A 19,589-nucleotide genomic window follows, 5' to 3' on the forward strand; every position below is an offset into this window, starting at 1 on the left:
GGTCCAGCAAGGAAACAAAAGAACAGATGTGGGTAACATTGAAAAGATAAAACTTTTGCAGAGGCAGAGAGAAAAGATTGTCTGAGTGACAAATGTGAGAGGCAAAAAACTGAAGGGGGGACACCATGATAAAAAACTAAAATCTTCTGTTCTTCTGATTACCTAACGTTAATAGCAAGAGAAAGCGGCAGGTAGGCAGAAAATTCTGAAAGAAAACACATACTGTTCCCTGCAAAGCTGAGATTTTAGAGACGGTCTGATCCAAATTGAGATGATTAGAAAGTGATGCTTGTGAACCAAAACCTAGAGAAGAGAAAACGTGAAACAAAATGAATGTTCATTATAAAGACGTATTATCTATCAACACAATTGAATAAGAAGAAAAGATAAACATCCACACTACAAATACTGAGATCTTAGCAAGAAATATACCTGTTTTAAGTAAAACTGTGGAATCAGGACTTCACAAAAAACATCATATAAAGCTGAAAAAATTAACTTACATATAGGCTCATAGACTCTCATTGGCTTCCTGCATACGCTCTTCCCAGGGTAAGATCCAATACGATCAGATGTTTTGACGCCTCAGAGGTTATGATCATATCTGGAAGGAGAGTTTTTGTTGCAACATGCTGATAGGCCTCAGCGGCTTTCCCAGGTCGACCGGCAACTGCCAGTCTGAGGCCGTGTGAAGGATGTCTGTTGTTGTATGTAGGCACACTCAGGGTTTCTCTCCAGCTTTGATGAAAGGGACTCCCTTCTTTCCTGCTGTTTGCTGGTGCTGATGGCCGAGGCTGAGCTCACAGAAAAGACAACAATGAGACTCCAATTGCTTGAGAGCAGTAAAGAAAAAAAAGGCATATTTCTATTATTCTTAAACCAATGATTTAAACTAGAAACAAGTCATTTCGATGTAATTTTTGTATCTTAATATCTTAAAATAAGACCCTTTTCTGGACTTTCTGGAATCCAGCTCATCATTAAAGTGATAATTCACCCAAAATGTGAAGTGATTCATGTCTTTCTGAAGTAACGGTGGATCACAGGGCTCACTTTTCTTCATCAAGTAGACAGAGACGTCCAAATGCTCGTCTGTAACGTCTCTCTTGTATCGAAGACTCGACATTACAAAGTTGTCAGGAAAAGAGACCGCTACAAACAATCTTAAAAAATAGACTAACTTGGATTTCCATGTTTGCGGTCCAACAGAGTAAAGGATGAGGCGGATATAGTGATATTTAATCACCATTAAAGGCTGGCATGGTATTGAAACATGATTCTGAATATGTAATAATGTGAAAATGACAGTACGGTCCAATTCAAAACAACAAACAGTAAATCTGAGCCGGTACAGACCTCATCTCATAATCTCTGCAGAGGAACAGTGGATCAAGCTGATCATCTTAAATTTAAGAACGCCAGATTAGTTCAAAGAGAAGTTTTTTTTTTTAAGGCATAAAAAGCTTCGAGCCGAGCTTCAAACATTTAAGTGATTCATGTGAAACAGATGGAATATCTACATGGCAGATGGTATTGCTTTTTGCTCAATGGTTTGTTGACGATGGTTTATGGTCTGACAGGCGGATTTGGATGATTTCCTACGAACGTGATTGTCCATTGGTTGTAGTCGTATTTTAATGACATGTGGTGCAGTATACGGCTCTAACACATCAATGTGACACAGCGCTTGTTGTTAATGAGCCGATTCATAAAAACATGGATTTCATTCTTGTAAATAAATGACAGATATATTAACACGAGGCAGTCGCAACGTTCATGCTAATAAAGAGATGAACTTCAGCAGGACTCGGTTTATAGCCGCAGCTGACTTAAGACAACAAAAGACGTTGGTGAAAATGTAATGAAAATGTAAGAATTTGGAATAATGTTACACAATGTCTTGGACAGAGATAAAAAAAACAACAACAATAGGAGTGGAGTAGCCAGAGTAAAATGGAATATGTATTGGTCAGTCTGCAGAGTTAGAAGAATCAGAGTTGAAGTTGCTTAAGTTTTAAATCGAGAGAGACTCGTAAGGACAGTATCATAAATGAGCATTACGAGAGGGAATGTAGGCGAGTTTGAGGACGGATTGATGGTAAAGTAGTGTGTTGAAAAGAGACATCATGGAAGAAGAAAATAAAAGTAAGAAGGGTGAGAGTATTGTAAGAGGTTGTGAGTGATTAGAGAGGAAGCAATTGGACTGATTTAATATAACTGCTACATAAAATAGACAAAGAAGAAGACTGTCTGAGAACGGTTCATATAAGGCGTTATTTAGTGAGCAATCTGGTCTTAATAACCGGTGCGATATCCATCAACTTGTGAGATCGGTTATCCAGAAACGAGGCAGAACACATGTCTGCTTTTACTGCTGTCGAACGCGCTCAACGGTATGCTGCACATTTTCACACAAGACAGATGATTGTAACGCGTACAGTCACAGAAAGAGGAATCTGCCACTGAACACACGCCTTAAAGGCACCTATTAGTCCAGAAAAGTTGAAAGACTTGCCAATTACCCGATAATTTACAATGTGTTTAAAGGCCATGCGAGGAACAATAAAAACAGGGAACGTACCGTTGACATCCATGCCCGGCAAAAAGATGAAACAAACTCAAAATGTGAGGAGAAGAATTTTTAGAACGCCTGTGATCAGTTATATCTCACATATTCCATTATCAGTTTCTGTCGTGGTTTATGAGTCATAGTAAATGGTGGTGAACTAACATTGTTCCAGCTCTTCGTCATACGTAACATCATTACCGGAGACGACCCTACGTAAACAGAGCTTCTTGATGAAACTCAATTTAAGATCTTGGACGAAAATACTTCCAAGCGTAAGGAACGCCAAAACCAGCTGGAATTTTCTAATAGCCCACACACTTGTGTTTCGCGCTCAGAGGGAAAATCCACCGGGTATTGTCATCTGCGCTAAATATTTCTGAACAAACCGCAGCCTTTCTTGGAGCGACTCGCAGAACTATTTTTAATTAAACCAATTATGAGGATTTAATATCAATTACAATAAACAAAGTAATGTTTTTTGGTTTTCTTGAGCTTTTCTCTCGATTTACATTTAACCACGTTATACATATTCATGTCAAACTCATGGCCTGGGGGCTTAAACCTGTAAGTTTAATAATTGATTCCAGTGCAGGTTGATATTATGATCCACAAAATTGTCTTGACACAAAAAGAAGGAAAGAAAATGGAAGCAAAGTGAGGCGAAATGTGATAAAGCTAAAGTATGTTTAAGGGGAAAATCTGTCTCTTGTGTAATAAGTAAAAACAAAGAACCTTTATTCTAAAACTAGCCTAAAGCGAAACAGGAGGGAACTCGATACAACCAACTTTTAAGACTCTTTTCTCCCGTGCCAGTTGTAGATAAAATGTTTTTTCGACCGGTGACAATGAAGTTTGGCTCACCTTTATTGAGGAATCTGTAAAGTCAGAGATCCAGCAGAATCTTCCAAAACTCAATCGGATCTAAATGTGTCGAATGCTGCGAAAAAAATAGACTGAAGTCGGCAACATTTCCCCACGCTACTAGCCGTGAGTTCTATCAGTCTTCTTTGTTGACGTTTAGCCTTTTTTTTTCCTTTGCCTAAACTCAATCTGAGGTGAAACAGTCTGGTTGCCAGTCATATGCCATCCCTGCAACGTGAGCGGCTGATTTATTTCGCCCTGCCTCTGGTCCAAACCATGATTCATACAGGTGTTCATCAACCATTAAATTGGGGGCGGATGAATCTGTTAGTAAGGCATGAGCTTCTTATAAAGTAAACCTTCTCAAAGAATGCCTTGAGAGCCAACGTCCACCACAGGCTTCTGGAGCGAGAACAAATTTTCCGTCACAACATTGCTCTGCTATTACGCACCCCGATGATTAAAAATTGGCTATTAATCATTACAACCACCTTTAAGGACTTCCAGACACCCTACAGAGTAGAAGAAGAAAGGCTGAATCATCTACGTCTGCAGATGTCTCAGACAATCGTTTGAAAAAAAACCCAATAATAAGTAAGAATAGAAATGAGCGACAGTAAGAAAAAAAGGCGAGTACTTCCATGGTGATATTGGTGTGTGTTGTCCTGTTTTGAGAGCTTTTTTCCCATGAAAAAAAGTTCATAAGGGAATCTAAGTGAGAAAGTGTGTGTCCGTCTCTCTGGTCGGGGTTAGGTCAGGTCTCGGAAATCGTAGACACACCCAAAAGTCCAAAGGAAATTCGACTTTGTTTTGGCACAACGTGATAATGATAATGATTAAAAGGCTCAGGATTCCGAGAGCAGCGTGAAAATTCGTCCGCGTCCACGAGCCCCCGCCGTGACCATCAGATCACGTTGGTGCACAAAGTTTTTCTTTCTCACTTGCACTTGGGTGCGCTCACAGGGAGCATATCATGAGGACAGCGGAGCGGAATCTGGAGAGTTCACACATCCAGCGGTCTTGTAAAGAGTTAGGGAGTTAAAGTTAAAGTGCTATAGAAATAGTGGAACACATCTGCAGGACTTACAACACAGTATCTTGTCAGAAAAGAAGTGGGAGGTCTTTAAAAAGGCTGTCTGTCAGCCGAGACAGCTAGTCTTGGTTTGAACTGCTCTGTGCTGGAGGAGCACATCAGGCAAATGCTTTGAAGAATTACGACACATGAGAAAGCGGCTAAATTGCCTGAAAGCAAATTACTTGCTGCTGGGAGAAAAAGCCGAATACATGAGCCGGACCTTTTTGCTTCAATGTGTGTGACAACGGAGTTTGGTCTTTTCCACTGCCAAACACTTACCAGATGACCATCCTTGTGTCAACCCTGACTCAGAGCAAAGCTAAGGTAGGTGAGAACTTCTCTGCGTTGTTAACGCCGGGCGTGGATGCTGTCAAAAGCCTCGCTCGTGCCACTCTGTTAATGAAGTTTGCAGTCGTAACCGACCTACATACCGGGCACTATAGAGTCCAACGTATCATGTGATTGCTAATATTTGGATCATGTGCTTTTGACATTTGTCAAACATTAATGAAAGAACTAGATTAACTTCATCAAAAGCAACGCTCTTTATGTATTTATGATATGACGCCCTCCTGTCATATCATCTAATAAGTCTCCTTTCATAATCCTGATTTAAGTCAGGCTGATGCTAGAAACGGTTTTCTAACTATACTTCTGTTTTCGGGCCAAGAAATGCATCCTGCTGCGTTCGTTGTCAAGAAAAAGAACTTTGTTGTGCAAGCTTTAACAACATCCTGCCGGCTTGAATAAGCGTAGCTATCAAAAATTAAAAACAGTCCAAACACAGTGTGTGATCATAAATGTATAAATGTAAATAAGATCATAAAAAATACATTATTCTTTTACTATTCGTATTTACTTTTTAAAGTGTGTTTTGCAACCATGACGCCTTTACCATGTAGATAATCTTGTTTCTCTAAGAGCGTTGAAAATACTTGAGAAAACATCTATAAAATATCCTGTACTCTAGCACAGGTAGAATCAATCTAGCGGTTATGGCATTTCAGGCCACATTTGTATTTTAGATTTGTATGAAGTCACTCATCGGTCATTAAATAATATATTCAATGTGCAGTTGTAAATACATAATGAGCTAAATGCAGAGGTCAAGAGAAGCAGATTTCTCCAGAGCTGGGGCTGACATGTGGTTAGCGTTTACGGACTTTTTATGGCTTCGTGTTTGAATTTTTTCGGCCTGTTTTTTATCATATCTGGAGCTGGCGTTGAGCAGACGCAGAAACGTGTTTATGCCTCTTATGTGTCAGTTGCAGGTTAAGTGTCTGTGTGTGCTTGTGTTCCTGAGCCTCCCCCTGACTATGGCAGAGGTCCCGGGTCCATGCAGACACTCCATCACTAGAGGGCACCTGCTGGCAATCAGACACTTGGTACGTGTTTGAAGCATATTGTTGTCCAGCGAGTGCACACGAGGTCTTACGGAACACCTGGGTTGAGTTCTCATAGATATTTGTTTTTCATACTGTAACAGGGGTCTTATGTTAAAATAACAGGGACGATGAAAACCAGAGAAATGTAGCTGTGATCAGAAGAGGATCATGTTCAAAAACAAAGACTATTGGTGCTGAAAAGCTGTCAAGAAATGTGTTTGTACCTCACAGGAGAGATTGCTTTACTCAAAGTCTAAAATAAAAGTAGTGCTAAGAAAGTGCCATTAATTAGTTTTATCATAACACGCTTAAAAATGATGCAATCGTGGACTAATGTGGTTCTGTATTCAAGTCTTCAGAAGAGCAACAGTGAGAACAGACGGACGATTGTTTTCTACCACTTCATCAAATCATCGAAAACATCGCAACAATGTCATTTTTATGAAAGATTGAACAGATTGATGGGGAAAACATTTGAAAGCGTGATTGCAGACAGAGCGTAGGTTTCCACTGCAAACCTAAATAAAGACAAATATTATTAACTTATACGTCACCAAGTTTTGTTGAGAGGAGGAGGCAAACATTCTTTACTTCCTTAGGAACTGAAAACGGAAATAGATCATTAAAGTTTTAACTTAAATGCTGTCAGTGAACTTTAAGGTTAAGCAAATATGAATAGGGGAGCTTTAAGTTGGGGTAGATGATCTTCAAAACTTTATGAGGAAGCTGCATTTTTTTAATCAGAAGTTTAACCCTTTCTGTTCAGAATGTTTCCCTATAAAGCCCATCCTGTAAAACTGCATCAACGAGGAAACTTTCCTCACTGTTTTTTTTAGAAATCACAGAGAGGGGAGAGGCTAGACTCACGTCACTTCGGTTTGATTGACAGCTCCATCCAATCATTTCAAACAGGCCAAATAAAATGATTGTATGATGCTTTGTACATCACACAGATGAATAAATGTTTTACTGTTCTGTCAGAGCATGCTATTAATGTGAGGTAATCAGGGCTTGAAGGTGATTTTAAGCAGCAATAAAGTGAAATGTCTAATACCTATGTGTTTACATTTTAAACATGGTGTGACATTAAGTTCCAAGTCGTGCAAGTGGGCACAACGAGATCCTCAAGGTTTGTTTCTGCTTGCAGATTGATAACCAGTTGTCAAGCGGGTGCTCGATAACCTACACATTTATTGAACAGAGGAGTTTGGTAAGGTAACATTTACTCACGTCCCTCGCGGTACGTTTGTCTCGCCGTCGACCCTTTGAATCTGACGCCAGCCCCCTTCCTCTACTCTTCCGTAGAGCAAGTGTTGCTTCGTGAAAGCTGCTTTACCATGGATCCTGGAGCTTCTCACCACGCATTTCAGATACACTAGGGGTTCTGTTAACGATGGGTATGTGCAGTCTTTAAGAGCCCTCATTCTTAACATTTACTCCCAGAAATGCGTGCCAGCGATAAACGAGGAAGTGGAGGTGAGTGACTGGAGAACGGAGAACCTTTACTTTGATGATAAGTTAGCGATAAACTTGATTAAAAAGTAAGCATGTGTTCCTGAATCTTCAGGATAAGCCCGAGAGTTTCGAGACACTCTACCGAGGCTCTCCTACGGAAGCACTGCAGAGGGCTGCGGCGGTCCTCGCAGAGTACTGGGATCTCGTGACAACAAGTGACACATCCATTGACTGGAGGTGTCAGCATGAATACTCGGAGGTCCTCGACTCCACCACGGAGTCCTCCACGGAATCCACCACGGAGGACTACGCACCGGAACACCTAACAAGTACGGCGTCTCATTCTGAGCTGGTCAAGAGACCACCCTGTGACAATGTCTATCCACGCAGACAAGTACGACTGGAGGTCGGTGACGGCATCTCAGAAAAAAACTGATCTATACAAGCTCGGCTTCATCGTGGCGTCCATCTGTGGAGGACTGCTGTTCATACTCACTCTCTACTGTCTCGTCACACAAAAGGTACGATTCATTGTGTGTTTATCTTTGCATGAAAACTTTGTTTTCCGTTAATTAGCTATTAAAAATATCTTAAATCCAGCCCTTTAAGCACTTTAAGACAATCGGGCTGGAGAGAAAGACCACCCTCAATGTGGATAACAACACAAACATAGGCATGAGCAGAACACATCACTATGTCAAAGGAATAATAAGCCTGTTTTGTTCCCCCAGAGTTATTAACTGGCTTCCTATGCTTCACGCTTTATAGAGTGCTGCGGTCCACCGCACTACATAAAGTTGCATCGTTCCATAACTATACTTCCTAGAAAAATGAGATAAACTTGAAAAAACACAGCTCCAACGTAGTAAAGATTGCGAAGTGGAACGCCAAAAAAAATCCTAGGCTTGGGTTTCCAATGATATGCTATTGTCAATGCTACTACTGCAGTCTGTCCGCACACATGCAAAGCCACTTTACAATGACCGAACTGTGCATCCCAGGAGGATTGTGTGTACACTCTCTCTCCATGCAGAGTAAACTCTGGGCCTTGAATAGACAAGTTACAGTACCTATGGGATTTGAGTCAAACATTTTTGTCAGAGACTCGTCAAATGGGGAACTTATTTAAAGATCTCCCCTCATCCGTCAGGTCTTGGCGACCAGGTTCCAGACAGTGTCGGCTGTTTATGACTTGAATAGTTGGGCTGTTTACTTCCTTGGCTGTACCTTTGAACAAAACTATTTGTACAGTATATCTGATCAACATTCTAGCCTCTAGTTTTGCTCCAAATTCAATTCCAGCATCATTAACTGTGACTGTGCTTCTTGATTTCCCTTCATTAAGGTGGACTTAACTTTCTTTGACCCAATTAGATCCGGAGACTTGAAAGCAGGACTTTGTTGGTGATGTAGTCGGACTGAAGTTAAACTACGTCGGCAGGAGAAGACTTTACTGATGAAGAGGAGCTTCTGAACCAGTTTAGATCCTGGGAACAGATCATAACAAGTGGAAAAAGGAGTTGAGAGAGGAAAGAAGTATGATGTGTTGATGCTGCTAAAAGCTGACATAGTAAGAATTTTTTTTAAGCTGGTTTGGTAGGACTCCTGACTATCGCAGCTGCTAGTTTTCCAATGCAGCTCAGGTTAAAGAATGGGAGTAACCATTCCAGCTCTTTAAAGTGCATGTATAGATTTAAGTGTGTCTTAAATAGATCCTGGACCTCTATTGTACTTACCAGTATGTGTCTGTTTGTACAAAACTCTCTTTTCATTAAAATATTTACATTAGAAAATGTGCTTAAGCCCCGCCCACTGAAAATACTTAAATCTAGTTTACCATAGCCACACCCACTCTGCTGTGATTGGTCAAACAACCAGGTTTGTGACTGCGTGTCATAAAACCCGAAAGTTGTATAAACAAAGTGGGGCGTGATTACAGCTGGCTGGAGGAGAAGTGAAGGCATTATTACATGATAATGGGCTCCGCTTTTGTAACCTCTTGTTCGCTGAGACTTTAGACGGGGGAGAACTTTATAAAGTAATAACTTCAAAACATAGCTTCGGTTCTCTGTTTCTAAATAAAATAAACCTTCGAGGAGCTACCTGAATTTAAAGTCTGCCGCGACCAGGACTTGACTAGAGTGTTAAAAGAGACAGAATTCCTTTACCAATGTTTATTTATTAATTTAATTTAATTATCTTCCCTTATTTGTTGTTATTAATCATACAAGAATGTTAAAAGCTAAGTGACAATTTAACACGTGTAACTGTATGACAAATATATAGCAGGAATCATGTGCAACTATTGGAATTGCTCTTCAAGTGTCAAACAATGTGGTGATAAACCTCCCGCACAAAGAGACCTACACAGAAAAAGAAAACAGTTCCATCGTAAAAGACAAGCTTATTTTGATAAATCAAACATGGGGTCTGCAAAACAAGTAGGCTGTTAAAGTCTCACGAGTGAAGGTCGTCAAATCTCCCTGTTATGTATTAACTCAGTTAAAACTATTCTTTAAAAAGAGAAGGATCTTGGGTTCCGCATTTGTGATCTGCATCCCAGATGAACATTTGGGAGCAATGGGGGGTCTTCTGGAAATATCTCCAGGACTAGCATCAGCACTTAAGAAACTAAAAGGCAGCTTCAGAGAAGAAGAAAAAATGCACTTTATCAGAAAGAAACCGCAGTCACGAGTGGAACACATTCCACTGAACTGTAAAAAACGGAAATCAATTTCAAATAAATGTGCCGGCAGTAAGAGGAAGCTGTCAAACTTACTCAGTCGTGATGGCATCAGTTATCTAGCACTGGGGGTGACGCCGTTTTAGAAAAAATCTTGATGCATAAACTTTGTATTGTGGACCTATAAGGCAGTACTTTTAACTCAATCGATCTCTTCTGCACTCACTTCTGCTCATTCAATTGTATGCCAGACATACAGTACCCTAAAATAAACAGAATGATATTGATATTTGAGGTAATCATGTTTAGAAGGGCGTCTGGATGTTGTCTTTATCCCTGACATGTCCTCATTTGACAGCTGAAAAACTTCCAGGCAAGACTCACAACTTTTTGAATCTCTTTTGACGAAGACATGCTTACATCCTATCTGGGTTACGTTTTTCTGTCTTTCAACAAATGTGCTTTCAATTACCGATCCGGTCTCACTTCTACTGCACTGCAACTTAAGTATTGCCAACACAGTTAAACGCATTATATGAAGGGATTTATGACAAAGAGCAGAGTCCAAGTTCTTTTTTTTTCCTCTCCATGTCAGTTACTGTCAGAAGTGCTGACAGTTGCCGATGATTGAGAGTAAACAGAGCAATTGTCTATGATAGTGTGGAAAAATTGGTTATAAAATCAAAAGTTTGAGATTGACACCGGTAAAACCCAAAATTCATTGTGTGCTTATTGAAGTTAAATGACCAAAGTTATGTCATAAAAGTATTTCTTAATACTAGCATGGTTGAAGCACTACTTCCTCAATGGAACCAAGTAGCAAACATGATTATAAGGATTAACTTTAGCAGCATGACAGGATTTATCAGCATCACAATTGGATGCAAGGATTCACAATGCAGTTCGACAGTTTCATAGCTATTCAATTTTTGTTTTGAAGGTAAAGCCAGATTTACAAAAAATAGCCCATTTGGCAACAGAATCATTTGTTCAAAGTGACACTTTTTAAGATGTCTTGTAATGCTCGGTCCATTACATTTACTGCTGAGTAAATTGCTATTTACTAGTGCATTTACGTGTCCTAGAAAGCACTCAATAAATACAATGTGTATCATTATTATTCTAATGAAACAAAATATATTTCAGTCTACCATTGAAATGATCATGTGGTTGTAAAAAGGAACATTTTAAATAGGGCTAAAATGGGAGTAAAATGGCTGATTTAAGTGGACAAAAACCAAGTAAATGGATGCAGAATTGTGGTCAAAGATTTGATGCCGTTTTAACTACATAGAGCCAGTGTTATTACTCTTGGAAAACATCCCAAATTATTACAAGCTCATATCTTGGACTCTTTATGTTTTCTTTTTTTGTCTTATTGTTTTCTAACATTTTAAATATTGTTATTATTTCCAAGAAATAATCAGATTCCAGCCAATCTTTGCGTCCAATCCCAAGAATCTAGTCAACATAAAATCATCATCCAGTTTTGTCAGAGTTGTTTGCCTCTTTTCTGGCTGTTGTACTTCACCGCTGTCATTTCTTCTCAAACAGAAATCACGTGTCACTCACAGATCAAGATCGTGCACAAGGTGAGGCCTCTAGTTGTTCGTACTTTCAATGTCGTTCTTAGCAAATAACTTCTTTGAAATCCTTTTCCATTTGAAGCAGAGAGCAGACGGAAATCGAGATGGAGCAACAATAATGTGAGTGATTCAATGCTGACTGAAGTACTATTAAGTTAGATGAGAACTGCATTCTTCCATTCCGCACACTATTTACCAAGAATTTAGTCGAGGTCTTTCCATTAACACTCTCTGATCTTGGGCTATCGTTCATCTTTTGATTTATGATCCAACATTAGCAGAAGAATGTTGGAGTTTATTTAAACCTGTGCAAAAGACACAGTGTATTTAGATCACAAAGTCCATATAAAGTGTTCATTTGAACCGTTTCAACTCAGGAAAGTTTCAAACGGACCTCAACTTGGGTTGATAAATGTTTGAGAAAGTAGTGTGAAGACAACATGTGCATGTTTCTGAAAAGAAACTCCTATGTCATAAATCATGTTCGATTGAATGTGTATTAAAAGCATTTCTTTTCGTGGTGATTCATCAACTGATCAAACATTTGTTGGAAGTACTTTTGGAGACAAAAAGGAAGGAAACTGATGAGTCAACATTAGTCATTTATGAGCATCTTTCAATGATGTATTAAAACCTTGAAATAACCTTAAATACTCAACAACAAAACAGTGAAAATAGTTGTTTGTATGATTCATTCAAATTACTGTAACTCAATTGTGAGATATTACTAGAGAAACATTGTATAATTGAAAAAAAAAGGTAATTAAACTGTGCTTGTAAAACAGCAAGAAATGGTTGGACAGAAAAAACAAACACACTGCTTTTTAAATCGTGTGGAAGAAATGGCAGCTTTTAGTCCATAAAATCCGAATTTATTATTTACAAGACTCTGTTATGATGATTAAAAACATTGTCATCTGACTGACGTGTGAGTATTAGATTGTTTATAATTGAAATCTTGTGACATTTATTTAAGACAGAAATGGATCCATTTTTACTCACTGGTTGAAAGTCCAACAGAATAATATCTAATTTATCTTTTTTTAAGATACAATTAATTGGCAGAGAATAATTATTACAATTAAAAATCCTATTTACATATTTGAAGTCGTCAGTCAAGAATTCTATTTATATAGATGTGCTGTAACTGCTATTATTGTCTACAAAAAGCTTGTTGTCAGTGTAAAAAACGTTTAACTCATGACTTTGTTAATAAGGTCATAAAATAAATTAGGCTAAAGGAACAAATAATAGATTTAGAGGTTAATCTTGTTTCCTTTTATCTGCTGTCAAGCTTGTGATCGTCTCTTGTTACACGAGGTTTGGAGGCGAAAATCCTCATTTATCTTTTGTCATGGTGTCGACATGAGGTTGATTATGTGGACATTCAATCTCTACAGGATTTAAAGCCAGAATTCACACAATGTCATCCTCGTCCAAAAGTGTAGTTCATTCCAGTTTCCTACATTTGGTCCCGTCTTGCATGCTGTTTTTAATCACTCCGTTATAGGCTGATCCATCTCTCCTGCCATTTTCTATCTTTTCCACTCCATTTTATTATCATAGATGCTTACAAACATCCCACATTGAAAAGATGTGGCAGCTCAGACAAGATCTGAGAAACACGTTTTGAAGAAAGTCCAGAAAGCTTATGAGGTCCAAACGTTACAAAGAGCTGGAAGAGATTTAAACATGAATTTGAATCTTTCATTTTCTCTCTCTCTCTCTCCACAGACAACAGCGGCAGCAGTGAACTTCTAAAGCTCTGCATTTCATCCAGCAGGTTCTCTTTTTGTAATGAATGTTGGTATTATATCATGCTGAGCTACGTAATCCAAAAAACTTGCTTCGACCGAGATGGATATTTGGAATAATATGCTGTGTATATTATTGGTGTGCGTCACTTAGACGAGATATATTTTCACTAAAGGTATTTCTACACCCTTGTATGTATTCTAAATATTGTGTTTACTTTCACTCGACAAACTGTATTGTTTTCATGTAAAGATTATTTATTAGTTTGACTTCAATCACCTCAGTGACAATAAAAGTTACCCACAGGTATCGGATCGCTATCGCAGTTTCTATTTTTTTAATCATCATCTCCAACTCTTTGAATTGTTTTCTAAAAGTGCTCATTCAGTTGTTGCTTGAACACTGTGGATCCAGGCAGAAGAATGGATCGTGATGAGGTGCTCCCTCCCTGCTAAAAACAGCTACTACAATTGAAGGTTTAAACAACAACAAGCTGCCTGTCACGGTTACTCATGGTTTACTCACTCGTGGTTCGAACAAGTTTAGCTCGGCGTCGCAAACAAGTTGCGTAATCCATCCATCGCCCACATGTGATTGTCTGAATTCTGCTTTGATAGAAACGGAATGTCGACGTTCCGGAGTCCGGAAACGCATCTTTATTCCATTGAACCTTTTTTCGGTATAATTTGATTGAGTGTTCAGTTGATTACAGGCTGTGAATAACTGTCTGGTCACCAGTTACAAATGATCAAGACACGTTTTAATACCTTTTAAAGCAATACAGGCTTATTTTAAACAGCTAAATGTGTGTTTTTCTAAAATTCAAATCAAATTAAAAAATGTTTAACACGTACCTGATGTTGGGTGAAGAGGGCAGCGGAACATGTGGCCCTAGACTTTCTTCTTCATCACCACCCTACTCCTGTTGTGTTCTCAGTTTTATCTTGCCCTTTAAAGTATAAACTTTATTGAATATTGTTTTGATTGTTTAAACGCTTTGTGACCCTGGTCTGGAAAAGCGCTTTACAAATAAAAATTACTTACTTACTTACTTACTTTTGGGACCACCAAGAGCGATTTAACTCCTTCCTCTGAACAACCTCCTTATTGAAATCCACAACAGGAATGCGTCCAGGTTTCTTTAGAGGATCGACCGTTTGGCTTTGAGCCTCACCTGGATGGCCGAGCTCCGAAGCGCTCTCTCGAGAAAGCTCTTGGTAGTGACTGACAGAAATGATTCCTTCATGCATCCTAGCAACTTCTTAGAACAGGTTGAAACACTGAATCTTAAGTTTAAGTAAGACTAAGTTTACAAGTCTCACAGGTGTAGAAAAGTCAGGAACAAAGAGATACTGACATTTTTAAAAAAAAATAGGTTGGACACTAACTAAAGTGATTTATTGGACACAGATGTATTCTGATGTGAAAATATTTCACATTTCTAGATGAATAAAACAAAGATCAGTCACACTAAATCAATTGGTGCCCTGAGAACAACATGGTTGTGACGTGTTACACTGCAGGAAGATATCATTCTGACTCAGCATTGTTGCTGTGTACATTCCACCCACACCAAAGCTAGCGCTTCATACTCTCTGCAGCGGCATCGATGACATGCAGACCACACATCCGGAAGGCGTTTTCATTGTTGCTGGGGGATTTTAACCAGGCCAATATGAAGACTGCGCTTCCTAAATTCCATCAACATGTGGATTTTGCTACCAGAGGAAAAAAAACACAGTGGACTTGGTCTTCACCAACATTAAGAAGTCAGCTCCTCAGACCATCTCTCTGTTATGCTAATTCCAGCATACCAGAACGGAATGAGTGTGAGATGTTCAGAGAAGCTGCAACAGACAATCAACACACACATGTGGAGGAGCTGCTTCTGTGACCGGTTACATCCAGTGGTGCAGGGAGGAGGTCACAATAACAAAATAAAGTAACACGGGCCAACCAGAAACCCTGGATGACTAAGGAGGTGTGCACGAGACTGAGGGAACGAAATGGCTCTCAGATCAGCGAGGGGCCACTCTGAAACCGGGTCATCAGGATAGCAAAACGGGCCTACGGTCGGATGATCCAAGGTGACTTCCTTGACCCCAGCAACACTAGACAACTGTGGCAGCATCTCTGATTACAAAGCTACACCCGCACCCTGCCAAGATGATATCAGCTTCCTCAACAGTCATTCTATGCTGGGGTTTTTTAACAGTTGCCAAGCAACGGAATTTCGATGCCAGTTTCACTGCATTGTTTTTCTGTGCAAAGACAATAAAAGAAGGTCTAAGTCTGAGTCATATGTATCAATGAAGACCAGGTATGTCCATTGTCTGGATGTTTTTAACCAAACTGTTTAGATATCAAGATCCCACCAGTCAAAAAAACACAAAATTAATAAACAGTTTTCATATTATTTAAGTATTTCTTCACGGCGATGATAGAAGAAAGAGCTAGAGAGCTCCTGGTGCCGACAACTATGAGTGACAAGACAAAAAATGATGCTTTCAAACAAAACTATGTGATCCAGTCCAAGTTCAGCTGGAACTGCTCGGAAATTTAATCTGTAATGGGTCGAGTCGACATTACGTTCCTTCCGGGGCCTTTTTCCACACACGCGGTACAACTTATCGTGGATAAGTGAATAATTATCAATTATGAAGAAGTGTCACCTGAGAGAGGGTTTTTTGTCTTTAGCTGACGTCCTAGAGAACAATTTTGATGAACAGCCAACACCTGCAGTATTTCTGATCAAACCTGCTTTTAGCTCGACGAGGATCTGCATCTTGACAGCGGCTCAACCACTCTGAAAAAAAGCAGAGAAATATACTGATGATGGTAACCTCTAAACTACATATACCGGACAGACAGACAGACAGACAGACAGACAGACAGACAGACAGACAGACAGATACTTTATTGATCCCCTGGAGGAGAAATTATTTTTTCCAGCAGCAATAAATACATGCATCGAATATGATAAATGAGCAAATTTATATCTCAGATTATCACCATGATGCTTTTAAAATCACATCTCCATGCACAACCCAATGACCGTCAGCATATTATGGTATAAATCACTTTTTTTTTTATTGTCAAAACTCTTGAATGAGATGATCTTCACAATACAGTGGTCAGTATTAAGCGGAAGTCTTCCTACAGCAGGAACAAAACAATCAATGTGGCGGTTACATCAACTTTCAAGAGTAACACAGAAAATCATTTAATATTTTCCCAAATAAAATTAAAGTTTGATCACTTGATTAATGACCAATTACCAGGGGATTCATTGTATTAAGTCTGCCAAAGACAGTAAGATACACTTTTAAATAACTATTTATTTATACAAAAAGTGTGTGTGTGTGTGTTTGTGATCTTAAATCTTATAGACTCTTAAACTGCTTGACAAACTAGATTGAAAAAGATCATGTAGATTCCTGACCTCTCAGTGAAGGTTTAGGGTGGGGGGTCTTGAGAAAGAGGGAACAAGGTGGGGAACAGATGCCCATTAAAATTCAAATACGTCCAATTTTGATTAGATTTAAACCCCTATACTTCTACAATTTCAGCTGCTTTTGTTAATTAAAGCGGCGCAAGGGGGCGGAAGATCCCTGTGAGTCCAAATACATCAAACTTCAATTGAATTCATACCATATTAACTACATAGTATAAATGTAAAGTCCATTGTAATCCTGATGATCCTCTACTCTCCTCCCCCTCTCTTTTCAGAATGTATTTTTATTTGTATTTTCTTTTTGATACCAACGCCGTGTATTTCATCTAGTTTTTATGAAAATGTTAACAACATTTCCAAGGTCATCCTGAGGTCATGAAGTAATTAAGTTAATTAAGTAAATCATTAAAAATATATATATATATTACAAGTCGGTTTCCATGAGTGTAACTCAAAGTGTGAAGAATTAAATTTCATGACTCATTTTGTTTTCTCTCATGACACATATGCCTGTCATCTGGATGTGTGATCGTACAACTGCGGTATTTCCTGTTGCCAGACACAAGAGCCGCTCTGTCAAGATGAATCACGTTTCTTTCATAACCGTCAACACTCCGGCGGGCTCTGAACAAGATGTGTGGAGACATCAGACCACAGGTAAAGAGGCGTCAACAAGTTGGTCGGTCGCTGAGACGCGGCAGGAAGTTTACACATCAATAAAGGCGGCTCGCCGCAAACAGTAGGCAGCTTCCGCAGGAATGTCTCTGGCGCTGATCTCGTTGGCTTCCAGACGCAGGACTCGGAGCCTGGAGAAGTTTGTCATGTTTATCGTGCTGCAAAAACTGCTCAAGGAGAACTCTGAAAGACAGAAAAGGAAGGTCGTGAATGCGATTACACAAAACAAGTGAGATGTGATGAAAGCCAACAGAAACAACTGCATTGATATGTCTGTCCTGGGACTGCAGGAATGTCTGCTGGTCAGTTCTCACAGTCTGCTTTTTGATGAGCCTCATCAAAAATGTTTAAAGTCCCTGCTCTGCTGACTTCATCAAGTCTTTTGAAAAGTACCCGAGTGGCTAATTTGGCGCCATTGAATGTGAAAATAAACAGTTGTGCCGAAGGAAGCATGACCGTCTTGAGTGGTTCTGATTCGCCATCAATCAGCGCTGTCCACTCCAGCACCCCCTAGTGTCCACGGATCCATTATCCACGTGATTATTTTCCATGGGAAAAAAACATTTTTCTGCATCTGATTGATACTTTCTGTCTACTTATTTTTCCAAATAAAAAAGCATATTATTCTCATTTTTTCTTTGGAGCTCAAATTAAGAAAAAGAAAATGTCGCTGGAAGTCGCTCTAGGGCTGCACATGGCAACAAAAACAACTTTTAAATTGAAAACAAAATGTGTTTAACAATGTCACCTCCCCTGAAGTCCTCAATAACTACAGGGCCCAATATTGTCAAAAACTTAAATATTTTAAATAAGACAAAAATACTGAGCAGTTATGATATACATAATATTAACAAATACCATGTGTAATAGTTGCATTTTTCAATGTTGTATCCTTTTTTTAATCTTAAAGCTTCTAATTGACCCAGAATCTGTCAGCTCTCAAATCCTTTAGACGAAAACTGATCGAGTACAAGTCATACTTAAAGATGGAGGAAGGTTTTCTTGATCACACAATCATTTGTTTTTGTTCATTAAACATTTGTCCATTTAACCAAAGCGATTTGTGACAAAATAAATGAAGAGTTCACTCATACCTTTGATCTTATTGGCGTGCAGATAAAGGTTCTCCAAGTTCCTGTTGACACTTGGGATCCTCTCCAGCTTATTAAAGGAAAGGTCTAGCTCCACAAGAGTGCTAACATTGAAGACGTCAGCTGGAAGACCTTTATCTGCCAGCTTGTTGTGGGATAAGCGGACAAACTGCAGCCTGGGATTCATTGAGAGAAAGCCAGGTGGGACACTTTCTATGCCGTTAAACTCCAGGTAGAGTTGCTGCAGGGTCTCTGGCAGGACTTCTGGGACTCTGCGCAGCTTGTTCCTTCTCATGTCTAACATAGTCAGCGACTTCAGTCCCTGGAACGCATCGCCGACATCCTCGATGTTGTTCTCCTGCAGCCGCAGACTAGTGAGGTCAGACATCCCTTCAAATGATTTGGAATTGACTTTGTTGATCTGGTTGTGACCCATTCTCAGATCTGTGATGGACCTGGGCAGGTTAGAGGGAACCCTGCTGAGTGTATTGTGATCCAAGAACAGCTGCTCCAGGTTCCTCAGCTTACTGAAGACCCTCTCGCCTATCTTGTCTGAGCGGAGCCTGTTCTGGAACAGAACGATCCATACTAAGCCGGTGGCATTGTCGAACACGCCATCCTGGACGCCGGTGATCTGGTTCCGCTGCAGGTAGACGTACTTTATGTGAGAGGGGACGTAGGGGACGTGCTGGAGGTTTCGGCCGTGACAGTACATGGCCGCGGGGTAGGCCTGGGGGCAGTCGCACTCCAGTGGGCAGTCCCCTTCCCCGCCGTGCCAGGCGACGGGCCGTCGGCGAGAGCGGAGGTGAGACAGCCACCGCTGGTAATGTTGCCCGGCGCTCAGATCCAGTAATCCCACGGCGAAGAAGATCACAAGTGCCTGCATGACGACTGCGAAAAAAAGTTAATTTAATCACTGAAACAAACAAACTGTCTTGGATTATTTCTGAAAATTGAGTTTGCTGTTGATAAATTAGCGACGGTAATTACCTGCGGTGGT

General features: G+C 39.8%; 2 protein-coding genes across 2 annotated transcripts; one reads left to right on the forward strand and one right to left on the reverse strand.

Moving 5' to 3' along the window:
• Window positions 1–4,503: 4,503 nt before the first annotated feature.
• csf1b (colony stimulating factor 1b (macrophage)) lies at window positions 4,504–13,468 on the forward strand. The gene is made up of 9 exons (XM_087781541.1): window positions 4,504–4,829; window positions 5,771–5,890; window positions 7,038–7,100; window positions 7,196–7,366; window positions 7,458–7,674; window positions 7,736–7,866; window positions 11,583–11,620; window positions 11,697–11,734; window positions 13,349–13,468. Exons 1-8 carry the CDS (start codon window positions 4,788–4,790, stop codon window positions 11,731–11,733), a joined length of 819 nt encoding a protein of 272 aa, XP_087637667.1. The 5' UTR covers window positions 4,504–4,787; the 3' UTR covers window position 11,734; window positions 13,349–13,468.
• Window positions 13,469–17,527: 4,059 nt separating this feature from the next.
• On the reverse strand, window positions 17,528–19,475 carry fmodb (fibromodulin b). The gene is made up of 2 exons (XM_087781619.1): window positions 18,593–19,475; window positions 17,528–17,681 (listed from the first exon to the last, which is right to left on the reverse strand). Exons 1-2 carry the CDS (start codon window positions 19,473–19,475, stop codon window positions 17,530–17,532), a joined length of 1,035 nt encoding a protein of 344 aa, XP_087637745.1. The 3' UTR covers window positions 17,528–17,529.
• Between the last annotated feature and the right edge of the window lie 114 nt (window positions 19,476–19,589).

This window comes from Callionymus lyra, chromosome 19, assembly GCF_982586985.1.
Source record: "Callionymus lyra chromosome 19, fCalLyr1.hap1.1, whole genome shotgun sequence".
Taxonomy (NCBI): domain Eukaryota; kingdom Metazoa; phylum Chordata; class Actinopteri; order Syngnathiformes; family Callionymidae; genus Callionymus; species Callionymus lyra.